The sequence below is a fragment of the Pinus tabuliformis genome, chromosome Q, assembly GCF_031772625.1.
Source record: "Pinus tabuliformis cultivar Carrire ecotype Pingquan chromosome Q, CPIR1, whole genome shotgun sequence".
Taxonomy (NCBI): domain Eukaryota; kingdom Viridiplantae; phylum Streptophyta; class Pinopsida; order Pinales; family Pinaceae; genus Pinus; species Pinus tabuliformis.
In genome coordinates, this window is record NC_142296.1 from 1,374,635,545 (window position 1) to 1,374,647,713 (window position 12,169).

General features: G+C 35.5%; 1 protein-coding gene across 3 annotated transcripts in view; it reads left to right on the forward strand.

Moving 5' to 3' along the window:
- Positions 1-10,173, forward strand: part of LOC149225026 (uncharacterized) — a 424,173-nt gene extending 414,000 nt beyond the window's left edge. For all 3 annotated transcript variants that reach the window (XM_089386429.1, XM_089386425.1, XM_089386424.1), the window contains one exon: positions 9,636-10,173. In XM_089386429.1, coding sequence (XP_089242555.1) covers positions 9,636-9,714 — 79 coding nt within the window. In that variant the 3' untranslated portion in view covers positions 9,715-10,173. The remainder of the gene's footprint in view (positions 1-9,635) is intronic.
- The last annotated feature ends 1,996 nt before the right edge of the window (positions 10,174-12,169 follow it).

Genomic DNA, 12,169 nt, shown 5'->3' on the forward strand with positions numbered 1-12,169 from the left:
GATGAGAATGCAGCCCTCGCATCTAAGGGGCAGCATGAGCAACGGAAGAAGAAGAAAGATGTTTCGAAGATCAAGTGCTTCCGGTGTGGTGAACTTGGTCACTATGCTACGTAGTGTCCTCTCAAAAAGGACAAGGACGAGAAGCATGATTCAAAGACTGCATCCACATAGATCGAGGAGGAGGAGTTTGCCATGATCGCCCAAAGGTGGGGTGATATAGAACTATAGTTCGAAAGATTTGCAGATCGGCAAGATCCTTGAGGAGTCCACCTCTTGGATCAATACCTTGCTACGGGAGCCCAGATCAGAAGTAGCTATATGGACCGAATCAGTTGATGAAGAGGAGTGTCGAAGTGACAGTTGCAGTGGCTAGGAGCGACGCAAAGCTAGAGTTGGCAGCAGTGTAGTTGGCATAGAGCAGAAGTCAACAACAAAGCAAAGGCTTCAGAGGGTCAGCATAGAGACTAGCAGCAGTCAGAACTCCAGCGACAGATGCATCATGCTGAACACAAGTTCAATAATTTTGGATTTTTTTCGTTGTTGATGCAGTGGCAGCAGCAATTGGAGAAGGTTGCAGTGTTGGCAGTGGCAGCGCCAGCAAAACCGCGGATGCATAATTTAAGAGGGAGTTGCAGTACAGATACAGCATTTGTACAATAGTTGATGGGCATAGATGTCAGATATCAACAACGCAGAGGGAGATGTTTCAGAATCATAGTGATGCTTCAGCAGGTTGCATTATTAGAGCACATTCCTCGCTAAGAGGGAGTGTTTATTTCTAGTAGCATCGGATGTGCTTTTAGCCTCAGAACTTGCAAGGAGGCTAGGACACATGTATTCCACAATACCCAGAAATCGTTTGAGAAATTCCACCCAGAGACAAGTTTATTAAAATAACTAATTATTTTTAATGGGTGCCTAAGTCTAAACTTAGGAAATTAAAATAATTAAAGGCTATTAATCTAACTGTGGGTGAAACTTCTAGAAGAAGACGAGGATCAAGCCAAAATGATCTAAGCCATTGATTAGGATCTAATCTAGGTCATTGGTTCTCAACAGAAGGATTATAAGAGGAGGCTTGATGGGCATTTGGAAAACACATAAAGTGGAGATCAAAATATCGAATTTCTGAAGCACAACAGTTGTTGGGAGAGAAATTCGAAGTGATTTTTTGCAGTAAGGGGCAGGGATAGTATCCACTGAGGAGTTTTCTTGGGACGGAGAGTACAAGAAAAAGAGGGCAGAACGATGCCCAGAGAGGTTGACGTTGGGCCACGCAGAGCTAACATAGTGGCAACGTAGAGCCTGAAGGGAGATCGAATTCCTGTTGAAGAAATCGAGTTTCAGAAACCGGGAGCCGGGGTGAGACCGGAGGCTGAGAGCTAAAGTTTCCAGCCAGCAGAGGTTCAGAAGGAAGAGCAGCGCAGTCCCCAGCAGAGGTGACACAAAGACTGCGTAGGGTTGACGTAGTTTTGCGCAGACGTTGACGCATAAGGGACGCAAAGGCTAACTTCCAGCAAATCAAAGCTAGATCTTCCAGTGACAAGGTGAGATCATCTCACTATTTCGTTTTGTCCAGTTTCTCTCTGTATCGGATAGCCAGTTGGGCATCCAACGAATTGTACTTAGAATTACTATTGCATAATAATAAAACCCTCAATTGTTGCAACCGTTTTCCCGCATTGAGTTTTTCTGGGGACGTTTGTCCAAAAATCATTGTGTAGATGTGTGTGATGTTTATTTCTCTCTTGTGTTGTATTTAGTTTCCACAATTTTTAAGTGTGTAGGTTGCAGTGTATTTAATTCGATGTTTTTCATAGCAAACAGTAAGTAAATTGTTTAATCGAATTAACAGTTAGAAGAATTAAGATTAGTTGCTGCAGTAGGAATCGGGTAACCGATTTTTCACAACTTCTAGGAAGCAACATGTCCTCATATGGAACCAGATGTTGCACATTTTTTGTCAAAGTTCCAAGGAAGCGAAGGTACCAAATTTTTCAACAGGACCAGATCATCTATTAGCAATCTACATGTCATTGTAAACCCATTCCGCAAATTATGTAATGTAAATGATCCTAGTAAGACCTTGAGTATATGTAACAACCTAGGTAAGCCTATGATTTTGATGACGAATTTCATTCTAGGAGGTTTTTTAACCTCACTAATTACCTGTGTTTCTAAACACGGCTAATTAGAAGATTTTTTTTCCCTCTTGCTTAAACCCTAAAGCTAGGGTGAAATTTATTGTCGAAGTTTTAATTGAGTCCTAGAGTTTTTAGTCGAATCTGATGTAAAAGTGATTTGGAAATAATTTAAGCTAATTGCTTAATTATTTTATTACAAATCACTTGGTCTACTAGATTATATTGTGTCACAAATGGGTTATGTGTCTTGAGGGTCAAAGCCAAATGTGTATTCCCCCTTTGAGGGTTGTAAATGTAAAATCTTGTGTACTAGAGGGTGGAAAAATAACTAAATCCCCTCATGTGTAAATTAATTAATTTTTCTGGCAAAATAAAATTAAATCCTAAGCCAAAAAATTAATTAATTAGAGTCAAGCTAAGTTGTTTTAGGAAAATCAATTCTCCAAGTGGAAAAATTTGTGGGTCTTAAAGGAATCAATTTTTAAAGGTTTTCCACCAAGGGAATATTTTATATTTCAAGAAAATTTGGACCTTTGGACCTTGGTGGTTAGTTAAAATCAATTTTTTAGGAAATTAGCTCAAAATAATTAATTTTGAACTAAAAAAAATGGAATTAAATGACAAAATTTGAAAATTCCTCAAAAATAAAAAAAACAAGGGCCAAGATTAAAAGATCTTGAAGTGTTTATCAACGGCCGAGATTATTTTGACAAGGATCAAAGAAGCTAGTCATTATTTTTCCACTTGGAGTATTTATCTATAAATTAGAGAGTCGGTTGAGTCTCTAGCCATCTGATTTTTAGCTAGAAAATTGTTGTTGAAACATCTTGGTAACACTATTGTCTCACTAGGAACTATTTTTTCTATCATAATAAAGACTTTCGGGTGCAATTCAAGGTGTTCATGCTTATTGATTTGGCATGTACTGACTACGGCCATACCTATGTTGTGTTGAATATTGGTAATATCTGTTTTTTTCATTAGATGGGGATAAAATCATACTATTGATAGTTTTGGGCAAATCCTAGGTGGTTTGATTCCCCATGTGATTAACAGATTGTCTTGAGATAAATACATAGTGTTTGCAGGTACTTCAGTCCTTGGCCTCCAAATTCACAAACTTGGACAGGAATCATTGTTGCTTGGGTCCTAAATATTTGTGTGGTGGATTAAATCTTAGCTAAGGATATAGTTTACATTGGGGTTTCTCATGTGTTTTTTAGTCATTCATCAAAGAAAATAGCCATAAAAATATAGTTTTCTCAAAAAAAAAATCAAAACTCTTATATATTTGTAAATTCCATAAATAACTTTGTAATTTTAATTTGTAAATTATTTTTCTAACTTGAGTTTTGGGGTTTTAAGATTTTGTATATATTTGGGGTTTGGGTGTTTTATTTAGGTGAAATCAAGAGAAAAGACTAAAGTAGAACTAGATCTAGGCCATTGAGGGTAAGATCTAGTCTCTAGAAAATTTTGCAGGGTCAACGACTGAAAATTTTTCTACGAATTTCAGATCTAAAAGAAGAAATTGGCATTGGTGACCTCATAAACCCTAGACATCTAGGGTTTTGAGGCTATTTTTGCAGGTTGTTTATTTTCAAATCGGGTAAAAAACACATTTTTTGAAGGCCCTGGCCCTTACCCAACTTAAAGGGCTAGTGTTCGAGACCTATTTTACAAGCATTAAAAATGCCATAAGTCCTACAAGGGCTAGATCGCATTGCAAACAAGAGTTTCTTCAAAGGATTGGCATTTTATCTTTAACATTTTGTTTTGTAGGATTTTGGTCTCCAAAATTCTGATTTTGAAGTGGCTTCTTCACCCAAAATTTTTGGGCTACTTGGGCAAGTGCTTCTACAAGTCTTGAGGCCTAGGGTTTGACCTCTAAACCCTTTTTTTATCTCTGTTTTATTACAACAGTTTAATCAGTAAGAATTAGGCCCTAAAATCACATGCTATATAGTCAGAATTGTTTAAAATTGCAAAATTTTCATTTTGATGAATTTTGGCGACTTGGGCCCCGTAGATCAAACCCAGATCTATTTTTATGTTTACTGGAATTTATTGCTTAACTGAAAATTTCAGATCTGAAATTTCTGAAGCATGCATTTAAAAATGGTCAAAAATTAAAAAAAAAAAAAATTAGTTTCAGTGAATTTTTACTATTTTTTGGCATTTTGGGCACTAATTGTAATTTCATTAACTTGCTGATCTGTCAATTGTTCACTGTTGTAGTGAATAGATCATATCTGAAATTTTCTGATTCATACCCTCTAAAAGCCCTAAAAATTGATTTTTTCAAGTTTAGTGAATTTTTACTATTTTTGGGCATATTGGGCATTTGTTTTGGTATCACTAACTTGTTGATCTGTGGGTCAACTTACTACTGTAATAACTTATTACAGATCTGAAATATTAGTGAATACATCGTCATAAAGTAAGCTAGACACATTTATTTTTGTTGGTCATTTGAAAGTTTTGTGCTTCATGTATTGGGCAAATTCTATAATTTAGAGTGACTCTTCTACTGTTGTCATAACACTAATAAGCGCTGAAATTTTTTGAAGTACTATTGTTGATTTGACTATTGAGATCCAAAAAAATTTGTGTCTAGTTCTAAACTTGCAAAATTTGCTGAATTTGGCACCTAAAGCACTCCTACACTTAAGCTCTAAAGATCAAATCTTGTGGTTGATATAAGTTGTTCTAATATTTGGAATCTAATTGGCATCTTTGTATTTGACATATAACTGAATAATTGTTCTAAGTCTTCGACATATGGGTTAATCATCTTAAGTACTTGGCATCTAAGCTTTTCATTAGCTATCTTAAATGGTGTTTGGTTTATCGTAAGTGGTATTGAACATTGTTGAAATATTGTCATTTTACATCTTGTGGGAATTTGTTGAAGTTTGCACTCGCGCCTCTAAACAATTTATCTTATTCAAGATTGTCATCTCATCATTTTTAAGTACCCTTGATATAAGCCAATTCAAACTAAGTACTTAAGTAACACAAACAATCTTAAATCAAGATAATTTCACTCATAAATTCTTGCACAAGCATATTAGTTCTAGATTGCATTAAAATGTACCTCTTAGCATAAGCAAGGTTGATAGACTCTTAGGGCAACCTTTTTCAGACTAGCTTGAGAGATTCAACTCTTCCTAGTAGTTAACAAGTGACCTTGCAGTCGTCAAAGCCACAATGCAACCTTTTTCAGACTAGCTTGAGAGATTCAACTCTTCCTAGTAGTTAACAAGTGACCTTGCAGTCGTCAAAGCCACAGTGTTTGCAATGCCAAAGGCACTGGGTGGGTGTAACACAGGGGCGGTATCGTTAATCAGGTCATAGCCTGCTTCCCGTTGGCTCCCATTAAACAAATTACTTTGAGGATTGCTTCTCAAAACAGTTAGGGGAAAGGTTCCACTTAGACTAGGCATATAATTAAAATTAACCAAGATCATTGCATCTCAAATAGGTCCTAGGACTTACACATCATATAGGTTAGTCAATCATTCAAGCAGTATGTGTCCATCCGGTCACTTGGTTCCAATTTACCATAAGCAAGAATTCGTGGCTCCATTAAGGCACTATTCTCATAATAAGAAAATCTAATTTAATCAATAATCTTGCTCAAATTCGACCAAGTGGCTGGGCCACTCACCCGTGTCTCCCAAACAAGTTGGTTCTCAACTTGTTTTCCTTCACCTCATTCCATAGGGACTACCCCCCATAGCCTGTTGTTGGAAGACAACTAGAACAGAGTGGGTGGCAATCAGAGTGATAGCCCTCGTCCTAAGCGTTGTCACTGTGCCTGTACAATCCGGGCGACACAATCTTCATCACACTTGAGATTTCAGCCCTCTCTTCTAGGGTACAAATTACCCTTGTCTTTTTTGCTACTTTTGAAGATGTGATTTTTATGGACCATCTGCTATTGGAGATTGGTTGTTGTATTGGAGATGTCTTTTTGGGATTGAAAGATCTTTTCTTAGAAGAAATTGTAAGTTTATTGCTGATTTTTCATTATTTTTGCGTGTAAATGAACTAATGCCAAGGTTTGTCTATTTTCCATGGCTAAAGGCTTATTATTTATTGGAAATTTTGTATGTTAAATATATTCTTCTTTGAAATCCATAGAAGAATTCCTAGTGTGCATCTTCTATTTAATTTCTCCCCTCAAAAAAAGGATAGTTAGAGTTTTACAAAGTGGAAAACGTATTTCCCCCCCTTACTCCAATCAATTGTGCTTTTTCTGCAAAAATTTTCCCTAGGACTCCATCAACCCAATTAGTATTAGGCATTGGTAAATTTGTTTATCAAAAATCTTCAAAGCCTAAATATTTTCTTTCTTTTTATATTTCCTAGGCTTTTAAATGCAAGTCACTATGGCTTTTTCTAGGGCCAAATTGTTTATAGAGTTGTGGTGGATGCATATTTGTGGATGAGAACCTAGGGTTTACCTTCCTATACCTTTTTAATGCAAAGTCTAGCTCTCATGGTGGTAAACTTTTCCTTGAGAGGGTTGATGTCATCATTCCTTAATAAATTGTGCCTTGGAAACCCTAACCCTCGCTGAGCTTCAACTTGAAGCGTATTTGACAGTTTACATTATTGTTTTGTTGATCTAATCTTTAAGTAAATGCTTTCTAGGACTCCTATACGTCTATATATTCCTTTATCATTGCATATCAATAAATCCTAGGGTATAGAAGTCTTATCTAGTCTAGGTGTATGATACATTGCTCCTTTACCAAGAAGAATTGAGCCTTACCCAATCTAAGGTATCTTTCCCTAACCTATTTACATCACCTGGAACCTTATAACTAGATTATCCTTATAACTGAATGCAGGGAAGCCTCCCTTGTGGTGAAACTCCACTAAATAGCAAGAGGAAGATTGCTGGGGTGATAATGGCAGTATCCCCCGTTGTTGCTACAAGGTCTGGCCATCACCTTCTAAGCCCCTCACAATGAACCCCTTGCAAGGGCTACTAGATTTTGCAGCAACAATGACAAAGGAAACTATGGAAAAGCTTCATTTGCCTGGAACGCGATCAATGCCCACAGTACTTCAATTAGCAGATAGGTCTATAATAAAGCTAGAAGGAATGCTTGAGGATATTATTTTTATGTTGATTCATGCGAGTACCCTAATAATTTTATGATCTTGAACCTAAAGCCAACTTGGGTGGATACCCATTAATTATGGGTAGACCATGGTTAGCTACAACTGATGCATATATCAGCTGTATATCTAAAAATATGAACATTTCCCATGGAGATTCCATTAATAAATTGACTCCTTATCCTCCTGCTAAACCTTCTCTCACTTAAGAAGACCCTGCTTGGCTTGAAGACAGTGACAAGGAAGCTTGTCAACCTCTCTTAACTTTGGATCAAGTAGTAATTTTCAAAGAACATACTGAGGATGATTTGATTTGCATTTCTCTAATGCATCCCCATACATTCACCTACCCACCATTCAGGCAAGTACTAGAAGAAAATTTTCAGGAAACTTAGTCAAACCAGCACAACAACCTGACACCACAATATCATTAATTACTATAACCTAAGAGCCTCGTCAAACCAGCATAACAACCTGACACCACAATCTCATTAAGTACCATAACCTAAGAGCCTCTTTAAATTTAGATGTGACAGTACTTCTAATGGTATTCTGCAATGATCTCCTCCTCTATTCTCCAGTTATTTAGCCAAGACATAGCATCTTTATGTCAACCCTTTTTAAGCTGCAGGTGACTTTGATTGGAGTTTGAGGTAATCATAGGAAGCCTCTTGTCTTTCATGTGAATTTTCTTGTGTTTGTTTACTAGATACCTAATCATAGCCATACTCTTAATGAGGGAAAGACCAGCTTCTATGAGGATGATACGATAGGGCATATCCCTTTTAATTTTAAGATTATAAAATATAAAACACTTCTAGATTAGATCAGTATTATTCCATGATTGTCTAGAGATGCTACAGTTCCAAACTTCACATCCATACATCTCGATATACTAATGGTTTTGTAGACTGTTTTTAATGTTTAACACATCCAAATATTCAGAAGATAAATCTTTCTCGAGTTTATTTCCTTTGATATCATCGTAATATTTATTGTTGTATTTCTTGACATTTCTTTCCTGAACCAAAGAATTGGATTCCACATAAAGCCTTACTTACATTTGTCTCACTAGATCATCTCAGGCAGGCCTCAAATTTTATGAGCCCTAAGTTGTACTGAGACCATTATGCAAACTTCCAAATTAATTGAACACCAAAATTGATGATTGGAAGATCTAGGCTTATCCTCACTTGTGGAGGACAGTCTTACACATACAAATTCGTTGAAATCAGTGCTGATAAAATTGCTGATTTTTCAGTTTTGTAACAAAAAATCACAATTTTTTCAGCCAGCTGATTTTTTGGCCCAAAAATATTGCAATTTTTCCCAATTTTGAGAAAATGAATATATTTTTCTTTTTTAAATGTTTTCTGCAGTTTGCCTATTTTTACCGATGTTTCAGAGAAGATGTTTTCTGTACCCTTGCCGATTTTTGCAACACTGGTTGAAACTGCCTTGCTTTCTTATCCACATAGACAGGAAAATGTTAAAGTTTCAAAAATAGAATCTTTTGAAATGCATGCTCAACTAGATTGTATATGCCTAAGTGTTAGTCTGCTTGGAACTGGTAGCCAGCAGGATTGAAAATTGATTTATGCATTGCAGTTAATGGTTGCATGGAAAGTGGGGCCATTTTTTCCGATGTTTCTGGTTTTACACTTTATCTATGTGGTGCAATAACGTGTGTTGTTTAGTAAGATGGAAATCACAAATACATGGGTTGCTCTGGGTAGCTTAAACCAACAACAAACCTGTAAAAACTTCTTACATAAGTGTGGTCTGAATTTACATCTATAAATTATAATTCTTTAGTGCTGAAGATGATAACCTGTCAGTGCTGGAGGATTTGAGTATTGGCAATATGTCTCTTTTAATTTGCTGGTGGGTACCTGATCCCTCTTGTTCCACTTTCAGCAAAGTTTTGTGTGTGAAGTTATTGTCGCTAAATTTATTCTTCAATTAAATCACTTGAAATATGGAATCAAAATCGGTAGGGAATTTTATTGATAATGCCGTTCTTATATCAACCTATCAAATTTTGTGAGCATATAGAACTTTAGAAGTGAGTATTTCAGAATTTTCAGTGTCTTGACAACATCAAAGTCCTGTCTAGATTGAAGTTATTTGACATGTCAACTAGGATCTGTTCAAGGGCATGTACTGGAGAATAGCATGCATCTTGAAAGGAAATAACTACGGCTTATGTTTAATAGTTTAATAAGTTTTTTCACTTATTTTTATTTTTCAATAAGTCACCTTTCTTCAAACATGGACCTTTTGCTAAGTAGCCAACATAACTATGGTATTCTCATTATGCTGGTTCGTTTCTTTGACAATTCTTTGATTTAATTTCAGGATCAAGGATCTAGTCTTCGAGTTTTGGCAATCTCTGCGCGTCTTTGGAATTCCTCACAAAAAGAGCTCGCAAAATTGAAGATGTTTGCACCTTATTTGAATGTGAGAGTACATTCAAGTGTTATTCCATGGGATGGATTTTACCATTCACAGTCCTTGCAAGTTTAGCTCTGTATGTCTAAGTGATCCGAAGTCGTGAAGCTGTTCAACATTATCAGACAGAAGGACAACATGATCAGAGGAGAGTTCACAGTATATAGCAGGCTTCTAGAGTATTTCTTCAATATGATTTGTTAGTTTCCATTTCAGAACCACTTCCCTTTGGTGATATAATTCTTGTTTAGAATAGTGTTTTCAAGAAGATTTGTTATTGCAATATGGTTACATGATGTTCTTGGTATTTAGTTCAGCTCATGGGACAAGCCTAATGTCTTTAATCAGGATTGAAAATCCATCTATTTGAAATTGAAGATGTTTGCACCTTATTTGAGTGTGACAGTAGGTTCATGCGTTATTCCATGGGACAGATTTTACTATTCATAGTCCTTGCAAATTTGGTTATAATTTGGTTATATTTCCAAGTATTGTCCAAGTAACAGATATAGTTCCTTGTTTACAGTAGTGTTTTCCAGAGTCTTTGCTACTGCAGTGTGGTTACATGATGTTCTTGATATTTAGTTCATCACATGTGACAAGGCAAGGTTGACAATCCATCTATTTGTTTTTATTGTAAGGAATTAAATGCTCACAGGTCTGAATTTGCAATCACTAAAGTTGGAAATATATTGTGTAGTGGAAGCACGCAAAAGCGGACTTATGGATCGATTGCTGCATTGCAAGGATACCTATTTAATGACAAGTTATTTCATGTCATTAGGTTAATTTCAACAACTTGAAATGTGCCTTTCTTAATGTAATTTGGAAAGTTAACAAAACTCTATATGATGGTGGAAGTATCAAACTTCCTAACCGTGAAATGAAATGAAATTATATTACTGTCCACAAGTGATCAAAATAGGTCACTAGTACTAGGAAAACACGAGTGATTTGAGAATGACCTTTCTCTAGTTGAATGTACTTCGTTTGTATGGCTTTAATTTGATGACAAAAAATTTTAAGATGGTGTTATATCCACCCTAGTCGATTAGGAAACATCATATTTTAAACTGTATGTATGCAGTTGACCAAGTGGATCAAGTCATTGGATCAACTAATCAAGTTGACTAACCAAAAGTAGTTATGGTAATTGCAACTGCCTTAGTTTGTAAAACCACTATAAAAAGGCATTAGTTTGGCATATATAGATAGAGATATCAGGTTATGATACTTTATTACCTAATCTAGTTGACTAACCAAAAGTAGTTATGGTAATTGTAACTGCCTTAGTTTGTAAAATCACTATAAAAAGGCATTAGTTTGGCATATATAGATAGAGATAAGGTTATGATACTATAATAAAGTTCCTTGTTTGCTAGGTCCATGATTACTTGTTCCACCTTCATTTATGTTTATATGTTGTAAATAAATAGATACACTATGTGTATGTATATATATATATATATATATGATTCTTTGCTTATGATGTGTCATGGGAACTTGATTATGTTGTTATCACATAGGTTACATCAAATGTTTTCCTTTCATGAAGGGACTTTCTTTTGTATATTGTGTTTCATAGGACTGCTTTTATTAGTGACTAATACAACTACCTCATAGATGAAATTCTAGTTCCTGGGAAGTTTTGCAATTGTTTACTTCAAATACTGCTTCCTTTTGGGGTTGCTACTCTAGAATAGCAAATATTGTGTGCACACTATAATATTCACAATAAACCAAAATAGAATGAAGATGCATAAAAAACCCATAGAGTTATGGAAATGATAAATTGGGGTTGCTACTCTAGAATAGCAAATATTGTGTGCACACTATAATATTCACAATAAACCAAAATAGAATGAAGATGCATAAAAAACCCATAGAGTTATGGAAATGATAAATTAGAACAATAAGTGAATAGATCCATTTATATGTGCACATCTAAGATCACAAAATGGTTGGACTTATGAATATTGGATTGTGGTTGCTTCTTTTGGCCATCGATTTCCTATCTTTAATATTATCATCATCTATTTAGTCTTTAGTAAATTGCAAATGCCTTTTTAATGTTAATAGATTTGTCAAACATGATTGAGTTGCAGCAATTGATGGAGTGTCATTTCCCTTGGCCTCGCTTCTCTAAGGAGGTAAGGGATATGTCAATTTTTACATAGATGAATTGATTTTTCTATGGAAGTAGAAAATCTTGATTAGCTTTACACAAGAGACACATAAGGTTGCTAATGGAAAAGTGGATAATTTGTTGTAACATTGGTCTCAATTTTTATCCTCCACTAGCAACAACACTTCTAATAACTAATAATTGGGCAATTTATTGTTTAGAGTTTGTGCCTAGCGATTATCCAAGTTAATTAGCTTTGGGCTTCTTGTGTTTGGGTGCCTAGTATTATCTATTTGGATATTGGGCATTAAAACAA